Source organism: Pinus tabuliformis, chromosome 7 (genome assembly GCF_031772625.1).
Source record: "Pinus tabuliformis cultivar Carrire ecotype Pingquan chromosome 7, CPIR1, whole genome shotgun sequence".
Taxonomy (NCBI): domain Eukaryota; kingdom Viridiplantae; phylum Streptophyta; class Pinopsida; order Pinales; family Pinaceae; genus Pinus; species Pinus tabuliformis.
In genome coordinates, this window is record NC_142293.1 from 29,083,900 (window position 1) to 29,105,339 (window position 21,440).

The 21,440-nt window shown below is 41.8% G+C and overlaps 1 protein-coding gene across 1 annotated transcript; it reads left to right on the forward strand.

Annotated features, from left to right (window-relative positions):
- Positions 1–258: 258 nt before the first annotated feature.
- Positions 259–5,766, forward strand: LOC149244951 (uncharacterized). Its single transcript, XM_089436889.1, has 3 exons — positions 259–1,289; positions 1,547–1,815; positions 1,898–5,766. The coding sequence occupies exons 1-3, from the start codon at positions 259–261 to the stop codon at positions 5,764–5,766; spliced, it is 5,169 nt and encodes a 1,722-aa protein (XP_089293015.1).
- Positions 5,767–21,440: the final 15,674 nt, after the last annotated feature.

Sequence of the window (21,440 nt, forward strand, 5' to 3'; positions counted from 1 at the left end):
TATAATTAAATTAATAAAGAAAATGAACAAGCCCTTGGAATTAATCAATAAACTCTTCATGAACAAGAACGATTTTGGGAGCAACCCTTTCCCATTGATGTCAAAGGGGTAGAAGTTGCAGGCACAAAAATAATTGCATATAGGACGATGACCGCCTGCGGATTTCAGAGCTCGGCCCGCAGCTAGGGTTCTGAGCCCGCCGCCCTGTTCTGGCTGCTGCGCCCCAGCGCACAGCTCCCCCCCTCCCTCTGCAATCAGATGGAGGCCCCTGAGGGCCCTTCTCCCCCACCGGATCCGCCCCCTGAAGTTTCAGCATTCAAGAATCTGATAGCGAACGGATCACTTCGGCAACCTTCACTGACCCAGCAAAAATTCATTAAAAGGTTGGAATCGATCCCTTCTGTTGCCCTGCCAGAGGAGGATACCTGCAAAGCCGCTCTGAACCTGTCTGAAAAAGGCCTCATTGGCCAGTTTACAGGCCTATGGCCCTCTCCCAAATCTGTGGAGGAATGGACCCAAAGAAACTGGCAATCTCTCATAAAAAATGGTGTGAAGAGTTACTTCGTGGGCAAAGGGTACTTCGTCTTTGTCTTTGAATGCTCAGAAGACAGAAGCCTAATATTCAGAAACGGCCCCTACTTCATGGGGCCGCAGGGACTCTATCTAAATCAATGGAATCCAGATTTTGATCCCACTCAAGATGTTCCATCCGCGGTACCGGTGTGGGTAAGACTTCCCCATCTGCCCCTTCACTGCTGGAACCAAAAATCGTTCCAGACCATTGGGAACGCTCTAGGCAAGTATATAGATCAGGCAGTAAGAAGAGATCAATACTCTTGTGCGCGCATCTGCGTCGAAGTGGATCTCGAAGAAGGATTGCCGGAAGCGATCAAGCTCACGGTGGCAGGTTGGTCTCACATCCAAGAGCTTGATTACGAACAGCTCCCATTTAAATGCAGACACTGTCATGGCTATGGCCACTTCGCCAAGAACTGTAAGAAGAAAGCAGAGGAACAGGTTGAGAAACAGAATGGAGAACAATGGACCTTAGTCCAAAGATCAGTCCAAGCAAAGAAAAACTCAGGAAAAAGCGCTCCAACAAGTGACAGGAACAATGATACCCCAGCTCAGGAAACAGGAGATAACGAAAAAGGATCTGAGGAGGCGCAACCAGATCTGCCGACCAAAGCTCAGGCTAATGAGAATCCTGAGGAAACCTCACCAAAAAGCAAAGAGGCAGGAGGTGAAATCCACATTGAAGCCAACCAAGGCAGCCCCTCAAGTCCCACGTATGCTGACATCGCGAAGAAAAAGCCAGCTATAAGCTCTGAGTCTTCAGAAGAAGAACTCTATGAGAGGCCATTAAAAAGACCAGGAAGGAAATCCCGTAAAGAAAAAAGAGAAGAAGAAGCAGAAAGGTTCAAAACCCAAGGGAGCCAATCCACGATAGAAATGACAATCGGGAGAAGTAACAGGCCCAGGACTTCCAAGGGCGGTTCCACCCCAAGCATAGGTAAATAATGAAATTAGTCTCTTGGAATTGCAGAGGACTGGGGAGCCCCGCAAAAGTCGAAGCAGTAAAAGACCTTCTAAAATCGGAACCTGCAGATATCCTCATGCTCCAAGAGACTAAGATAGCAGGACAAGCCCTGCTAGAAACCGGAAACTCAAAATGGAAGAAGAACTCAGGCATAGCTGTCAGCGCTCGGGGATCCTCGGGAGGCCTGGCAACGCTCTGGAATGGAGAACTATTCCAGCTGATTAGCACTCATGAGACCTTGCACTGGATCTACACAGAACTCACCCACACTTCAAGTAAGTTAACTATCTCTTTGGTCAATCTTTATGTTCCAGTTAACTATTCAGAAAAAAAGAGACTGTTGGAAGTCTTAGGCAGATTTCCTCGAACAGGAAGCCCCTAACAACATCATCCTCGCGGGTGATCTCAATATTGTCCTGAAAGCCAAAGAAAAAAGAGGAGGCACTGATCACAAGGACCCTATGGTGGGCGTTGTGGAGGAAATCGCTCAGACTTGGGATCTTCATGACTTTAACCCAATACACGGTTTATATACCTGGTCAAATAATAGATCTGGAACAGACCACATCTCTACTCGGCTCGATCGCTTTCTAGTGCAATCTCTCCTCATGAACAAGAAAATCATAACATCAAAAATCCTGCCCAAATTGTCCTCGGATCACAAGCCAGTTCAGCTCTGCCTAGAAGATGAAGAAGACTTGGGCCCCATTCCCTTTCGATTCTCTCCTCAGTGGATTGAAAGAGAAGGCTTTATGGACACGGTGAAAGCATCCTGGAACACCCCCATTGCAGGATCCCCAAGCTTTGTTTGGGAGCAAAAACTGAAGCTCACTAAAAAAGCTTTGAAAGAATGGATCAAGAAGCCAGCGCCCAACCCCACCTCTCTAAGAGTTGCAGCTGTCCAGGCCCTGCATTCCCTGCAAAATAATATGGAAAGCAAAATTATTAATGAAAACCTCTTGGAAAAGGAAATTAGAGCGCAGAGAGCAGCCTATAAATCTTTCAGAAACGAGGAAGAATATTGGAGACTAAAATCAAGGAGCCTGTGGCTAAAAGGAGGGGACCGCAACACCTCTTTTTTCCACCGGCAGTACAGGGCTAGATTGTCTAGGAACCACATAACAGAAATAAAGACTATGACGGGCCAAATCTGCAAGGGCAATCAACAAGTCAAAGAAGCTGCAGAACAACACTTTCAGAATCTCTTCAGCTCGGATGATCAAGGTGAAGAAATGGAGGAAGCAGAATTTCTCAATCACATACCCTCCTTAATTTCGCCTGAGAACAATGCAGAGTTATGTAAACCTGTCACAGAGGAAGAAATTATCAAAACCATCTGGTCCATGGACTCTGACAAGGCCCCCGGACCGGACGGTTTTTCCATTCACTTCTACAAAGTCTGCTGGGACATAATAAAATATGACCTCCAAAGGATGGTAAGGGGATTCATGTCAAAAGCCAAAGTAGGTGGTAGCACCAACTCAACCTACTTAGCTCTGATCCCCAAGGAATCTAACCCGGAAACTTTTGCCAGATTCAGGCCAATTTCCTTATGTAATGCTTCCTATAAGATCTTGGCAAAGCTGATGGCCAATAGAATGAAGCCCTTGCTCCCTAGAATCATCTCAACATCTCAAGGAGGTTTTGTGAAGGGTAGACACATCCTCGACAACGTCATCCAAGTTCAAGAGACCATCCACACAAGCCAGCAGAGAAAGGAGAAAGGCATGTTAATAAAGCTAGATATGGCAAACGCGTTCGACAGAGTTAATAGAGAATTTCTCAGCAAAGTCTTGCTGTCCTTTGGCTTCTCCATTCAGTTTGTTAATCTTCTAAAAGCCTGCATGAACAATCCATGGATAGCTCCTCTCATAAATGGCAGACCTGCAAACTTCTTTAAAGCGAAGAGAGGCATCAGGCAGGGATGCCCTCTCTCTCCCTATCTCTACATCATAATGGCAGAAGCATTAAGCAGAAAACTCGAAGATGAAAGACTGTCAGGCTCCATCCCGGGCCTCAAAATCACCAGTAGATTAAGCCCCATAAACCATGCTTTATTTGCAGATGATTCGATTCTTCTGGGGGGTGCCTCAATCAGAATTGCAAAAGCCTTTGGCAAGGTCATTAGGAGCTACTGCAAAGTCTCAGGAGCATTGGTAAATGAAAGCAAAAGCGAAGTCTTCAGCTGGAATACAAACCACCAGGAACTCATTAACATAGCCAACACTCTTGGATTCAAAGGGCATTCACAATGGGAGAGCATCAGATATCTCGGTCTCCCTATAATCTCAGGAGTGAACAAAAGATCGCTGTGGAGTGACATAATCTGCAAATTCAAAGCCAAAATCTCGAAATGGGGAGGCCATTGGCTGACAAAAGGAGGTAAGGTTGTTTTAATCAAATCACAGCTCTCCTCTTTAATAATTTACCAAGCTGCCTTTCTGCTTGCTCCCAGAAATATCATGGACCAAATCTCCTCTCTTCTTAGGAATTTCCTCTGGCAAGGGGGCAGGGGCAATGACAAGAAACTGCACCTGGTCAACTGGGAAACAGTCAAGAAGCCCTTCGATGAAGGAGGTCTGCAAATCAAAGATCCCTCTCTGGTTAACCTTGCTCTAGGCAGCAAGATCCTGTGGAAAATGTATAAAGAGCCAAGTCACCCTGTCAGCGCCACTCTTCGCTCAAAATACACTACCAGTGATGAGTTAAGAAACCTTCGATTGGACCACACAGCCAACAACACTCTTTTGTGGAAACTCTGTCTCAAGAGCAGCAAAATTTTCAATAGTAAAATCTACAGAATACCGGGGAATGGCAAGAAAACCAGCATCTGGAATGATAGGATAATGGGGCGAGATGCCATAAAGGAAAATGAAGAAATCGCAGGTTTAATAGAGTGGTTAACCTCTACCGGGAAGACAAGTCTCTATGACATATCTGAATGGGACCAGCAAGGCGATTGGACAGGTTGGGCAATCCCTGCACCACCAGCCCATCTACTGCATCAACTGAACATCTTCATGGAGCAACTCGAAGAGGCCGCCCCGATCCACAGAGCAATGACAGATCGATGGGGTTGGGGCCATTCTGGCGATTACTCTGCTGCGGAAGGATACAAAGCATATCAAATAAAAGGAAACAGCAAGCACAGTCCAGCGCTTTGGAAAAACATTTGGGCTCCCACTGCTCTTCCGAAAATCAATTTTTTTGTCTGGTCCCTGATCCATAATAAGATCCTAACAGGTGATAACCTTGCAAAAAGAAGTTTTGCCGGCCCTCATTGGTGCGCCCTCTGTAGAAGCCACGCCGAGACTGTGCAACACCTTTTTATCGACTGTCAATTTGCAAAGGCAGTTTGGGAACATACGCTGCAAGATCTACATATAACCTCCCCAGCTCACATAACAATTCCGGATCTCTTTTCTGAATGGAGCCGTCGGTACCCTCGACACATTCAGCAAAAATCGATTTGGAATAAAATTTGGAATGCGCTGCCCAAGTTCGTCTGCTGGAAAATCTGGTTGGCCCGCAATCAGAAGGTCTTCAAGGAACACCAGTTAACTTCTTTGCAGGTAGCAGCCAAGGCTAGATCTCTTCTCCTAGAGACGGTGCAGCAACAGTACTATAAAGAAGATGCAACTCTACAGCAGGTTGAGAAGCGTTGGATTGGAAAGCTTACATTGCAAAACAGGAAAACTCTCTTTGCACCTAATCTAGAGCACCCAACCTGGAAGAAAAGAGATGCAGATGAAACATTCCAGAAGTGGTGGAGAGCTCAAAACATTCATACAATATTCTTTGACGGGGCTTCTAAAGGTAACCCTGGCCCCTCGGGCGCCGGTGGGATCATCTTCTCTCCTGAAGGGCGCTCCAGAGATTTTTTCTACTGGGGCCTCGGCGTGAAGACCAACAATCAAGCAGAACTTCTCAGCCTCCTTAAAGCCTGCCAAATTGCCAGAGCAAAAGGGGTCAAGGATATCCAGATCTTTGGAGACTCGGAGATTCTAATAAAGAAGTTGAGGGATGGAGAGTTATTCCGAAATGCAGGCCTCAACAGAACTCTGGAAAGACTAAAAAGAGCTCTTTCATACTTTACAACCACCAAATTATATCATATTCTCAGAACTTCCAACAGTGAAGCGGACTTGATGGCAAACAAAGGAAGCGCACTGGTCAGAGGGCGGCTCTTCATCAATGAGGATAGCTTCATAGAAACTCCTCCATAATAGTTTGTTTCAGCAGCTGTATTAGAAGCACAAGCAAGTTGTAAGCAGGGCTGCCTCGGCAAAGCCCCTCTCCTTTTCCACCAGATTCAATAAAATTCCATAACCGTTACAGTTAAAAAAAAAAAAAATTAATAAAGAAAATCCCCGGATGCGGGTGATTAATGGTGCCGGTACAATGCTGATCATCCGGGCAAGCAAGTGGTATGGCCACATGGCCACCCGCACTGCTACCGAGACGCCCACCGCCATAATTTATGGCATTTCAATGAAGCCTGAAAGCCAAAAAACATTAATGGAGGGAGAGAGCCGAGGCCACCTACTTCTGGTTCTGGTCCTTAAGATGGAGAATGCTCTGCGTCCCCCCCCTACTCTGCCTCCTCTCACCTGCAATTGCCTTCCCGTAGCGGCACAACCAAGCTCTAGAATAGCCATGGGGAGAAGATGTCAACTTCTCTGCTGCATTGAGATAATCGATGATGCTCATTTCTCTCACAACCCGCTTTGCTGTTTTAGAATTACTCTTCCGGACCTCAATTACACCTCAAGCAATTGTATTCCTCACTCCCTTGCCTCCACAACCCACTTTATCCCTTCTCCAGCTCCTCCAAGCACCCAGCGAACCATATTCACCAAGCAAATATGCCTTGCTTGAGGCACAAAATGAGAAGTCGCAGGGAAGCAGTCGAGGGAGAGCAATTCGCCCTCCCTCACTGTCCCCGTTTGATTCGACTTAGGCGAACTCCTCCTCACCTTCGACTATGGCTCACAGCAGGGGTCGCTATCCCATCACCCACAGCGGAAGAGGGCTGGCCATCGGCATAATGCGGAGACCCAGCACCCACAAGCTGACTATGAGCCTATAATGGATCCCTCTCACTCCACCCAATTCCAATTCAGATGCACCCTGGACTGCCCCCATATAATCGCCACTATCTTTGTCGCCTTCAGGGAGGAGCCACAATGCAATACAGTCCCGGCTAGCATCATTCTGGATAGGACAGGTGATAGCAAGCGGAATAGCTCACAGGGTGATGCTTGGAACAGGATGGATGCTGCTTTCTCTAACCCGGAAGCCCCGAACAGGACGAGTAACACCCCAGATGGCAATGGGAAGGTGGCAGACGGGACGAACACTCCAGGTGGCAAAGAGCAGCGGGATGCCACGACCAGTGGCCAGCAGCAAGCCGACGATGACCCTTATGCTTACGGGTGTCTCATCGTGGAGGAGCCCCTGCCACCTGTTGACACCTAGCGGACTTTGGTTCTTTTTCTAGGTTCTTAGACACCAGGTCACCATATCTGGGGTCTTTTTTGTTGTTTTAAGCTGTAATTGCTGTTACATGGGGTATTTTTGGTTTTTTTGTCTTGCTGAAAAAACTCTCAAACATGAAAATTATAAGTTGGTTCCCCTGCGTGGGCAGCTCACTTTTTTGGACTGGTTTCCCCTTAAGGGCAGTCGCCTTTTCAGTCACTGTTTTCTAATACTTGGTAATTTCTCTGAGACAGGTTCTGCAGAGGTCGGTGCCTCCATGTAACATTATTTTTGTATCTTTAATAGAATTAGTCTTATTCATAAGAAAATAAATAAATAATACTAATAATAATAATAATAAAGAAATATATATATAATTTATTTAAATTGTACAAAATTCAAAGTACGTAATAAACATAGCCTTATGAATAAACTAGTACAGTTCCCAATGTCTGGGATCCAGTCTTTGGTTTCCCGGTCCACGTGAGGAATGTACCTCTGGGATTGCCTTACTTGTTCTTCCATGTCAAATATTGCTCTCTAAATAGTCGCAAGGATGATGTCCATGTATCTTTTCATAGTTGCTCTTACAATTGATTGTGCTCGAGTCCCACAAATGGAGGGAGGACTGAAGTCTGGAGAAGAGTAGGGGCTAGAACGTCTTTGCTTGCCTCTACAAGATGACCTAGATGATCGATGTTTAGCCATAAAGAGGAAAGGGAAAAACCAAAGGCTAGGCAGAAGGGGAAGGTGACTCACTAGAACATATGAAATAGGGGAAGGGGCAAAAGGGAGGGCATAAGGGGAACTCAAAAGCACAAAGTGGGGAGGGGGAGGCTAGATGCAACGAGGGGTGGTATATAAAAAAGGAGAAAGGAGGGCATAGGGCGGGGAGGGGTGACCAAGAGGTCGACTAAAGGGACAAGGGAGAAGACCAGAGAGGGGGCTGGGGACGTGAGAAGTGCAATAGACAAGGGAGGGAAACTAAAACAAAAATAGACCTCCTAGAACAATTAAGCCTAGCGAGGGGAGAAAAAACCAAAATACTATAAAACTTGTAAACAAAAGAGAACCAGAAACAACAAAATTCAAGATTGAAACAAGATTCCAAAGAGGTAGAACCAAGAGACCGGACCTACAATTGTTGGTAGTGTTGTGGGAGGTTGCTTGAGAAGGAGAGAGGAGTCTAAAGCAGTTGTTTTTCAGGATTAGGATCATACCCAGCAGCCTGAATTGTTCCATGGATTAATTATGTTGATCCAAGAACTCCAACTTTGTTTGCTTCCCGCCATGGTTGGCTGCCTATAAGCATGCAAAGGCGCTCTCTCCTTACTAGTCGATCTCCTTCTTGCCTTTTTTCAACATTATTTACTTATTGCGCTCCATGACCTCCCATAATGAGCGACCTCCTCTCCTCACTGTATAAATTCTTGTGCAATTGTTCCTTCCTAAATGTGACACAAACAAGCTCTGTGTGGCAACAACAACCATTAACTTGCCATATGCTCGTCTCCTTATGCAACAACATTGTGTCCATACGAGTTACAAAGTGGAAAGAAACCTACCTTCCCTTATACTCTTGTATGTTCGCATCTCGAGGCCATATTAGATGACCATCAATGCACTCTATGTGAGTATCATTATCAATTTCATGTTGAGATTTTAAAAATTACACCTTTTTTTTATAATAAATTATAAAATTAACCTCCCACCTAATAAAAATCTATATTAAAATATTTTATTTAAACTCAATAATATTTTTTTTATTAATAATATTTTATAATTATTTACATACATTACTTTCGTATTAAATATAAGAAGATTTGTACCTTTTTCTCTTACTAAAGTTTAAAAAATACACATCATCACATAAATAACAATCATAAATAAAAAACAATAATCTAAATAAAAAATAGTTTTGAGTTTGTCCATTTAAAAGGACGTTAACGTGTACAGGTGTACTTTTGTTTGAAAAGCACATCTCATTTGTTAGTTGTAAATTTGAAAAATATGGTCAAACAAATGTTGAGTGCAGTTTTATCGTACTTCAATCATAGTTCATTTGTATCTAACTCATGTTTTGTTCCTATGCAACCTTTATTTCTTATACATCATAATTAAGTTAAGGACTATAAAAGAAATGCAAGAGAAATAATTAAATTAATGATTATAACCATGGAAGGGTGATTTTTTCAAAATAGGGTAGGTATCAAGTGAACATGGATTTTTAATAAATTTGTTTTTTTTAAACCATAATCAAAATTAAAGTTAATATAAAAATATTAATTATATTATTTTTTAAAATATAAATATTTGTTATAAAAAAATTCATTGAAAATGGATAATTATTGTTAAGTAGATGGTTCATATGTTAAGAGGTTAATAAAAATAAAATAAATTATAATAAGTTGTATATTTAAATTGAATTATGTGTTATAATGTCATTTTAATCATATATCATGGACTACATTTCAAAGGTCAATAATATGAAATAGGGCAATTATAAAACGATAACTATAAGTCAATATTTGCAATATAATTTATCACTTAATTTTTAATTTAAATTAAACTAATGTGACATTTTTTTGGTGTGTGTGTTTATTTTTATCTATTTTTCATTTTGATTATTCAAATTTTAAAACATTAATAAATATTAATATATAAATTAAAGCGAAATATGAAAATTTTAATAACATAATTTTATTCATTTTATTTTTATATGTAGATTTATCCAATATTTTTAACCAAAAAGTAGGTAGAGCTAGTACCTACACCCTTCAAACAATACTAGTAATAACTCCAATATTAATAATATAAAAAGTTTTGTATATGTAAATACAAATTTTTTTATTAAAATATCAAGTTGAGATGTTGAACTAAACACTTACTTTTCAATTTTTTGTTCTTTTCTTTCTAAATATATGATTTGATAATGATATGGCAAATATTTTAACTAGAATTAATTCATTGAGGAATTTGTCCAAATATATTTATAAAGAGCTTGAATGTCAAGTGATCTTGTGGTTTACCATGACTATCCATAAGTCAACATGGTATGTAATTTTTTCGATGTGACTTATTTATGTCATCCTTACCACTTCCAAGGGATGAATATGAGAGTGTTTTAGATCACCAAAATTATGACAAATACAATTATAAACAATTAAATTACATTAATAAAATATTTATATATTATTTGAGACAAAACTACGGTACATTCATAAAAGTGATAGAAATGGATTGCTTCAAGCGAAAGATTTTTATACCATTAAAACAAGAAAAAGTTAAATGTTCTAAAGATTTGTTTTTTATAACATAAGGATTACATTCTATTGGGATCCTTCCTATGCGTGTAATGGGTGGACAAAGGGTCCATTGGAGTAATAATAGTGGAGGTAATTCAATGTAAGGTGGACTAGGTCCACTATATTTATTATTGTTAAATAAGGTACATTATGGTAGTTAGTATTAAATAAATGTAGTATGACTTCTTCTTCTTTTTTTAACAGAAATGGATAGAGGATATATTAGATACTTGGCCTTAATGCCAAAAAACGCATTACAATAGGTGAGACTAATTCCACAAGTCCCACACAACCATGAAAGGCCATGACGTTTATGCTTAGCTCACATCTCTTTTTGTCTGCTATTATGTAATCTATTTCAGAGATTTTCCCAGCTTTATGGATACATACAAACTGATTTAACAAAAGGCATTAAAACACGACAGCGATCTAAATTAAGGAATTGGTTCCCATGATTCCTGTCCTCCTCTGAGTAAGGCTCCAGCTGTAAGAAGGGCTAATTTGTTGGTTTCGATGTTCGCCTCCTTATTATTAGCTCTCAACACATGATAGAAATTCAACTTTTGGAAAGAGTCTCTAAGATCCGTTACTCTGAAAATCAGCCTTGCAAGCCTTAGATCCATTGGCTTAGAATGAGTCACCATAATGTTAATTATTACCTAGGAGTCCCCAATTACATTTGCCTCCCTGATGTTCAGCATTTTCATAATCTTGAGTCCTTGGAAAAGAGCCAAAGCCTCAGCTTGAATGCTAGAAGTTATGCCCAGGCCCCAGGCGAAACTATGTATCCTTATGCCATCAGGATTCAAAATGACGCCTCCAGCACTAGCTCTTCTAGGATTGGCCTTTGCAACCCCATCAAAAAAGAGGGAGAATCTCTACTAATTTGTGGCCCAATCCTTGAAGTCATTTGTTGAAAGTCTTATTTTCCAATCTTTGGGGAGGGAGATACTATTTTCACTATTCTGAAACTGGAGTTCGAGAGAGGAGCCCCAATTTATATCTTGCTGGCTGAGATTTAAGTCATCTTTAATATAACTCAGACTCTCTTTAAGCTGACTTTTAATCTTAATTGCCACAAGCTTGGCCTCCTGTTCGTAGCTTCTAAAAATCCTTTTATTTCTCTCAAGCCAAACCTGCCAACATATTATTTTAGGGAGAGCAGTCGAAGCAGCTCTGATAATTTTGTTTTTTGGGGGAGTCCCGGGATACCTTTGCAGTCATTTAGTAAAAATATCGGGGATGGAGGAAGGCACCACGATGCTAGAACTCAGAGTTCCCAACAATTCTGTCCAAATCTGTAAAGTAAAGTTTCATTCAAGCATCAGATGAATTATGCTTTCCTAGTTTACCTTACAAAGATTGCACCTTGAAGGATAGTGAAAACCATGTTTCTGGAGATTATCACCTGTCAAGATTTTGAAGTGACATAGCAACCAGTTGAAGAAGTCGATTTTAGGCAAGGTGGGATAATGCCATATCCCTTTCCAAGGCTCAGGGTTTGTGACCACATGGGGGTGCTCACACAACTTGGCATAACCTTGAGCAATAGTGTATCCCCCAGTCTGCGTACCCCATCCTCTTGTGTCCCTTTTTCGAGCCAGCAATAGAGACAGGCCGTGGAGCTTGGAAAACAGGGCTTCTTTATCTAGAATCTCTTTTGCTATGTCAGATTTTTCGGCTTGGAGCTAATGGACTTCCAGCATGTGTTGGATTTTTTTCCTTTCGTTGGCTAGATTTGGCGGAGATTTGACCCAACTTTTCAAAGCCCTTTTCACTATTATGAGCTTTTCTTCCCAGACAAAAAAGGGGGAACCTTTGACCGGCTGCAACCAAGTGTCCTTAACTAATTGCATGAAGTCTGATTCCTTAGCCCAGAGTGGGCTAAATCTAAAAGGTATAGGTCCAAGGTCAAGCTGAAACATGAGTTCCAGCTTGATGGGTTTATGATCTGAAGTGCTAGATGGGAGAATATGCACTCTAGCCTCTAATCCAAGCAGGAGAAAAGGGCTATGAATTAAGAATCTATCCAATCTACCAGCAATGTGGCCAGGACCAATTCTTTTATTAGTCCAAGTGTACTTACCCGAGATTGGCTTGCTGTCCAACAGGTCCCAGTCCTGCATAAGGTCTTCTGCCCATTCCCTTGCCGAATCTCGAACAATGCTTCCTCCTCTCTTGTCTGTTGATAAGAGAGTGAGATTGAGATCTCCTGCTATGATGATATTCTCAAGATTAACTAGATCTGCTTGGGTTCTTATGGAGTCCCAACAAGCCTTTTTTTCCACAGCGTTCACGGGGGTGTACACGTTGAAGAGACTGATTATCTCTTTTGAATCTATGTGCTGCAATTTTAAGAGCAGCCAGTGAGTATTGAGGGTTTCAGAGACGAATGTGAATTTGCTAGCGTTCCAAAGAGTGCCCAACCCTCCGGAAGCCCCTCGGGCTGAGATTGCTTTCGCCTCACATTTGTTCCAGAGTTTCTTACTTGCTTGAAGGAAGACAGAGTCTTCCAGTTTGGTCTCCTGGATGAGAAGTATGTCAGGAGTTTCTGTTCTTATTAAACTTCTAATGGCTTCTTCTTTGATTCTGCTCCCCATACCTCTACAGTTCCAGGAGACTATCTTCATCATTTGTATTTCTGATTGGCTCCTTTGGAGCCTTGGCACTGGTTTCTCGTCATCTTTGCTGTTGATGCTAGTAGCTTCTCAAGGGTTGGCTGGCTGCCTTGAAGCTTATCCTTGAAAGTTTCCTGCTCTCTTTTTTCCCGATTTGATTTGCGGCCTCTTGTGGATCTCCTTATCGAAGCTTGGGATTCTCCTATTTCCCCTTCTTCCTCTAAGCACTCCGATTCATGCTCATCTTCCTCTACTTCGACAGTGTTTCCTTTGGAGCTCTCATCCATTGCCATATCTATTGTTGGAACAAGACTTCCAGCTTGCTCAACTCCGTTTTCAGGACCTTTGGGGGTACCTTTAGAGGGAGGGGTTGATTTTTGATTTTCTGGTTCCTGAGATTCCTCTATTTGTGAGCTTAGAGGGGCGAATTTATTTTCTTGATCCATTCTGGGAGGGGGTTGTTGAGGGGGCCTGAGGACCTCTTCCGTTTGGACCAACCTGCTTTTGGATTTTCCTGGTGCGCTTGACCTGATTCCAACCTTCTTCTTTACCCTTATCTGATTCCACATTGGTTGGGCATCCTCTGGCAAAGTGGTCGTAGACATGACATTTTCAGCATTTGAAAGGTAGCTGCTCGTAATCCAGCTTCTGCAAATGGGTCCAGTTTCCTACTTTGATTTTGATGGCTTCCGGGAGACCCACCTCTAGGTCTACTTCTACGTAGATACGAGCACAACCATATTGATCTTTGTTGTTTGCCCTATCTATGAATTTCCCAAGGGCGTTTTTGATGTGTTTCAGCGAGTCCAAATTCCAACAATGGACTGGGAGATTAGGGAGTCTGACCCATACATGGAAAGCGGAGGGGACATCAACTCCAGGGTCGAAATTCGACGTCCATATGTTGAGGTACAATCCCTAAGGGCCCATGAAATAGGGGCCATTCTGAAAGATCAGATCCTTGTCTTCCTTTGAGGTGAATTCGAAAAGGAAAAACCCTCGTCCTAAGAAGTAAGAAGTGACACTGCACTTGATCAGAGGAGCCCAGTTCCTATTTACCCAGGACTTTGTGGTCTTAGGAGAAGGCCAAAGACTTGTGAACTGGCCCACGAGAGCCCGCTCAGCTAAGGAAAGGGCGACTTGAATCGGGGTCTCTGGTGGTAGGGAGATTTCAGGAATATCTTCCAGCCTCTTGACAAACTTGGCTGCTTCGCTCTTCTTCTTCTGCGGCAAGCCGACCAAGAATCGAGAGAAAGCTTCGGCAGATGAAGGTGGGCCTAATTCCACAAGTCCCACACAAGGGACTAGCTAGAAGGTGCCAACATTCTTGTGCAAAGTCACAATATAGAAAAAGATGCTGAATGATTTCCTCACTTGAGAGACACATTGGGCATCTAGATGGGCTTGCAAACCTTTTTTTTTAAGATTGTCAACTATTAAAATTTTACCTTTAAGGAGGGTCCAGATGAATATTTTGACGTTTGGCAGACTTTTGGTTTTCCACACATTCCTCCAATAATCCCATTCTTATATTACTTGCTGAGATTGTATGGTAATGTAACCACACTTTATTATGTAATCTCCGCCATTCAGATCCCATCTGAAAGAATCTTTGATACCATGGCTTATAGAAGAAACTCCTTTCAGTAGAGTTAATAAGGAGTTCCATTGCGTTTTAAGGTTTTGGGGAAGATTATTGATCCTTCAGTCTGCCCAATCCCCATCAAGCCATTGATAGATATATTTTAATGTGATGATTCCATTTACTTTCATCCACCCTCTTAAATTTTGAAAGTTTGTTTGGTTGGCTAGGGGAGCGTTTCCCATAATGCTATTATTCCAAATTTTGATGCTCTTTCCATTCCCAGGGATCTTAAAGGAGTTTTCCTTGATGAGGGGAAGAGATTTTTTGATTAGGCTCCATACTTGAGAGCAAGGCCTTATTGGGAAGCCTTCTTCTAGAAGGAGTGTTCTATCATGATTCATATATTTGGCTTCCAACACTTTCTTCCACCAATTTTCCTCTCTTGTGATGAAATTCCAAGTTATTTTACCTCCAAGTGCCAATTTCAGGAGGCCAAGGAGTCTTATTTCCAGTCCTACTTTCTCATAAGGTTGTGTTACTTGGTCCCATTTGACTAGACTGAACTTTTTTATGTCAGCTTTTCCTCCTTACCACAGGAATCGCCTTATTACTAACTCTATTTTCTTATGGATACTTGTTGGTGCTAAGATAGATGCAAACTGATATATTGGTAGAGTTGTAAGCATGGACTTGATTAGTTGTAGGTTTTAACCCCGTACATAAATTACCTGCATACGAATTCTAAAACACAGAAAATAAACAATGCGAGAGCATAACACATAAAACACATATACACAGATATTTTCCCCTGGATCCCAAAACCATGACTACTAGCTTGATTTTTCATTATGTTCCTTTCAATGTTACAATACATATTTATACATGCCGAAGCATCCAATACCATGGACCAAAAACCATCACATCCAAAATCATGGACTGAAAACCATCGCGTCCAAAAAACATGTGCGAAAATCATGCACAAAACCATAGGTGGGTCCGCGCAACCTAACATAGGGTCCAAAACCAAAATTTCCCCGGACCCCATAAAGTGGGGTTACGGGTACCACTCAAACCCCCTATGACCCCCCCCCCCGCTACACAATCAGCGTAGCGAAGGGGGGGCTCCAGCCCCCCTCTAACCCCCTGATTAACTATGTGGGCTAGTTGTGGAAAGAATATAACACAACCCAACAGTCTCCCACTTGTTGTTTTCTTTCCACAGGGGGCCAAAAGAGAGCTTAGTCATTTTTCTAGCCTTGAAATGCCCATTGTTTCTATACACCAAGATAACTTCTCAGAGCTCACAGATTTTGTCAATGCATCTGCAGTATTCTTCAAAGTGTCCAACTTTACCAGCAACACCTTTTTGTCTTCTATCATATCCCTCACAAAGTGATACTGAACATCAATGTGCTTTGTCTTTGAATGATATGTGGGGTTCTTTACCAAGAAAATTGCACTTTGGCTGTCACAGTCTATCCTTATAGCTCCCTGTACTAACCCCATACTTGAACACAATCTCTACAACCAAACTGCTTCCTTGCTTGCATGAGTGGCTGCCATGTATTTTGCCTCTGTAGTTGATAGTGCCACTACAGATTGTTTCTTACTCATCCAACTGACTGCACCTCCAAATAGGTTAAACACATACCCACTTGTAGATCTTCTCTGATCCAGATCTCCAGCCCAGTCTACATCAACAAACCCATGAATATCCAACACTCTGTCCAATCTTGGTCTTCCTTGGTAGCACAAAAGATAATCACTAGGGCCACGCAAATACCTGAAAACCCGCTTCACTGTTGTCGAGTGCTCCTTCCCTGGTTTTGACATAAACCTGCTTAATACTCCCACTGCATGTGCAATGTTTGGTCTAGTATAGACCATTGCATACATCAGGCTACCAACGACACTTGCATATGGAACACGGGACATATCCTCTTCCTCTTCTTGTGTCTTGGGACACTGTTCAGCAGATAACTTTACACCTATAAGAATATGAACCTTCACCGATTTACTATCCTACATACTAAACCTCTGCAGTATTGTCTCGACATACTTCCTGTGGTTTAACCAGAGCTTCCTCTTTGTCCGATCTCTTTTAATTTCCATGCCCAAAATATAGTTTGTAGCACCAAGATCTTTCATGTCGAATTTGGAGGACAATTGGGTCTTCGAATCCTGGATAATTTCATTGTCATTTCCAACCAGCAACATATCATCCACATACAAGACCATATAAATAACACGGTCACCAATTAATTTAAAATACACACAGTGATCTGCTTTGCTTCTGGTGAAGCCAAGTCCCCGCATAAATGTATCAAATTTCTTATACCACATCCTTGGTGACTGTTTTAACCCATACAACGACTTCTTTAACTTGCATACCAGTTCTGTCTTACCCTTCACTACAAAGCCTTTAGGTTCCTTCATGTAGATCTCCTCTTCCAGATCCCCATGAAGAAATGTTGTCTTCACATCCATCTGTTCTACCTCAAAATCAAAAGCAGCAGCAACAGATAAAAGTAACCTAATAGAAGTTACCTTGGAAATAGGAGAAAAAATATCACCAAAATCAATTCCCGGCACCTGGGAATAAACTTTTTCTACCAACCAAGCTTTGTATTTCTCCACCTTTCCTTCTGCATTTGTCCTCTTCTTGAACACCCATTTGCTACTTGATGAGCCCCGAATTAGGTAACTTATTGGGCTCATTTTGCCTAATTTTTCTTGATCAATCCACCATTTTTCATAGATTATGCATTTTTTTTTAGTATGTTTATGTTCTTTGAACGAATAAGGGTGGTCACTTTACCAAGGATGCTAATATGTGGTTATTTCAGGTTTTTTGGAAAAATTTTGGAGCAAAGCCAAGCAATTATGAGCCAGGTGACAGCCAAGCATGAGGGAGCAAGGGTGAGGATTCGTAGGGAGGTTGTCTCTTGCATTAAATGGCCCTTCCTCGAAATCTCCACCCTCAACTCGGAGCTCAGCAGGCAACCAAAACGAATCCTAAAGGCAGCCGAGCAGCTTTGTGAAGAGTGACCGTTTACTGGCAGTTTGAACAGCCGAGTCCCTTGAGTTAAGGAGGGCTGCTAGGACCCTCATAGTGCATAAATAGGAAGGTCTCAGCCTTCATAGTTTACTTTTGGAACTGTTGGGTTTTGCACTATAGTGCTCTCATTATCTCAGCTCGCTTTTTGTAGCTACTGCTGTATAACTTTCTTGTGACATGATTATTTTTGGATAATGAAAAGCAGCTCTATTTGGCATCAGTTTTGAGTTTTCTTTAGGAGCCTGTAGCTCTTGGGGTTGGACCCAACCCAAGTGCCAAGGCTTCCTTTATGTATTGTTATTTGTTTTTTTTATGTCTTTGCAAAATAATTTCTGTTAAGTAGATTAAATCTTGTTGATTACCTAGGTCATTGTTGATGATTAGAAAGGCTTTTTATGTTCAGACTGAGTTGATAAGTTATTAACAGGGAAGATATTCAGAAAAACGCCATCAAGGAGCTCTGATCTCACCTCTCCCTCAGTGGGATCATGAGCTGGGACAAAGGTGACCTTGCTACCAACAAAAACACTGTCTTTGCTTCGCCATGCAATCATTAGTGTTCGATTTTTATTTGTAGGAGTTGGTTACATGTTCAAATTCTTGATTGCTTTGTTGCATAGTTAGTATACATGGTTTCATTGCGAATAAACTTCTGTTCATTCTCTTTACTGTTAGCTAGATCAGATTAGGTTAACATAACTAGGTCTCTGATTTTCCAAGTCTTCGTTGGTTCAGTTGGAGAAACAACTTGCAGAGCACCCGTACCACTTCTCTATCTACCTGTACTCCATCAATCCCAGCTGCTCCATCCCCTACCTCTGATCCTTGCCTCATATTTGCTACACCTTGACCTAGTTTCCATATTTTTGTGCAACATTGCTCCACTTCTCTTTAAACAAATTCAACCATCTTCATCTCTCCTCAGCTCCATCCACCAAGTCCTGGACCCCCTCACACCCTTATCCTACCTCCATACTCACTTCTCTACCTTTCTCCCTCCATCCACCCTCCAAAATCCCATTTCTGAACATCCTGCAGAAAATACAGAACATCCTATAGAACCCCTGTAGACTTCCTGTAGAAGCTCATGAACGCGGTTTCTTGATAGCCAAACTTTGTGAAACTCTCTAGAAGGGTGCTAGGGACCCCTTAGGCCCTCTTTGAACCTTCCCAACTGTCTGCAAGCATTTCCTCTTGCCAATCCACCTCTGCACAGTCAAAACAGTCAAAGCACATGCATGATAATTTTGACAACTTATTCAAAAATACAAAAAGATGTCTTCTTTTCAGATGTTATTGTAGAAGTAGCTTAGACACATGCATTTTACCTTCCTAGAAGTCAATGGAATCTCTTTCAGTAGCTTGTATCCAATTTCTTGCATCAGTAGGGCTAGTTGGTAAAATTAGGGTTTGCTAGGGTTTGTGTTTCCTTTCAACTTTCCAGTTTCTTTCTGCAAGTAGATTAGCCTTCTTTGAGTTAGCTTCCGTCCATCAGTTAAAAAGCTTCTTCTAAGAGCTCATAGAAGTTGGCTTAAGCTCCTAGCGGACTTGTGCTAGCTGACCAAGTGACAGTCGCGGCAAGAGCTAGTACTTGTGCATATAACACCGTCGCTTTCAAGTTTGTTACGAACTACCGGGTTGATAAAAGTAAAGAAGGGAGTCCCAGGAGTTGTAGCATTATTGCTGCAATACTGAGCCCACCACTGCCAATGGGTTTCCTTCCAGCCGGCAACTCCACCAGATCTCAAGCCTCATTTTTGTGCAAAGATGCCATTTCATCAACCATGGCCTCTTTCCAGAGTTTGCCATCCTCTGAATCTACTGCTTCCTTCACAGTTTTGGGATCATCGTGAGTAATAGATAGAGAAAAATTTGAACAGAAAGTAGATGGACTATACCTTTTTGGCTGCCTTCTTTCTCAAACTGATCTTCTCACACCCGGAGTTTGTGGCTCTTCATCTTCTGATTCCTCCTCTGCTGTAGAGTTTGATTCTTCTTCCTTTAGTTCAAACTCTATCTTCTCAGGTTCCTTTGGTTGGACTTCATGTTTAATAACATCTTTCACCTCTCTGAACACCACATCTCAGTTGTACAAAACCTTCCTTGTTGCTGGGTTCCAAAGCTTATAACCCTTTAAACCATCCTTATACCCAATAAATATGCACTTTTCAGATTTACTATCTAGCTTGGTTCATTTCTCCTTTGGAACATGTACTTATGCATCACATCCAAATACCCTAAGATGTGAAAGAGAGAGTTTCGTACCAGCCCATACCTCTTGTGGAGTTTTATCCTCAAACGCTGATGAAGGTGATTTGTTGACCAGGTAACATGTTGTCTCCATCTCTTCTGACCAAAATTATTGTCCTAACCCGGCACCACTGAGTATGCATCTTACCCTTTCCATCAACGTCTTGTTCATTCTTTCTAACTCCATTTTGTTGAGGTGTATGTGGAGTAGTCTTCTGCTGTGCTATACCACACTTCTTACAGAATTCTTCAAATTCCTTACTGCAAAAATCTCCACCGTTATCTGTCTTCAACACTTTTATCTTCGTCTCTGTCTAGTTTTCCACCAGAGCCTTGAATTTTTTAAACCTGTCAAAGACTTCAGATTTTTTCTTAAGGAAATATATCCATGTATTCCTTGAGAAGTCATCTATAAATGATACATAGTACATAGACTTACCCAATGATGGAACCTTCACAGGTTCAAACACATCACTATGCACAAGCTCTAATATATTTTTCGCCCTCTTCCCACCAGAGGGGAAACTCACCCAATTCTGCTTCCCATATACACAATTTTCATAGAAAAAAAAATCCAGAGAGCTATTACTCATACCTTCTACCATACCTTTACCATCAAGTATTCGAAGACCCTTCTCTCCTATATGTCCGAGCCTTTGATGCCATAGCATGGTCTTCTCTCCAAAGACCACTATATTTTCTGCTCCACTTTCAGGAACCACAGAACTGTTGCATCCATCAACAACAGTGCTACCTTGCAGCTTGTACAGAGTTCCAGTCCGAACTCCATGCATCAATACCAGGGCTCCCCGAACCATCTTGCAGGTATCCTTCTCGAACACTGTTTTTACACCTGCCTCATCCAATTTGCTTACAGAAATCAGATTTTTGGCTAATGCAGGAATATGTAGAACAACCAGAAGTGTTCTAACGCTTCCACCTTGCAACTTCAACTTTACTTTTCCACGACCAACGATTCTAGCCTTCCTATCATCCCCTAAGAAGACATCACCACCATCGTATTTATCATACTCGCAGAACCACTCTTTATGGGGAGTGAAGTGAAAGGATGCACCTGAGTTAATCAACCATGCCTCATGATCTACATGTGTGCTTGAAGAAGCCAAGTACACATCCCCACCTTCATCTGAGGTGGTTTTCGCATCTGCAGAAGGAGAATCGTTAGATCCCTTTCCTTTATTAGGAGCTTTAGATTTACAGTCCCTTTTGTAGTGTCCTTCCTTTTCGCATTTCCAGCACACCACCTTTACAGGTTTTACTGGAGATTTAGATCTCCCTCTAGATTTGGATCTCCCACTTGATGACTTATTTTTGTTTCTGTTCTGGGATCGTCCTCGTACAAACAAGGCATCACCATTCTGGCTCTCCATATTTTTCCGTCTCATCTCCTTCGTCAGCAAGGCTGAGACTATTTCATCAAACTGCAAGGCAGTTACATTGCTACCTATTGCAATAACTAGACTATCCCACAATCTGGTAGAGAACACAACAAACTGATGCACTTATCTTCATCTGAAATTTTAATATTAACAGATGCTAATTGACTTAACATAGTATTAAATGCGTTCAGATGCTCTGTCACCGA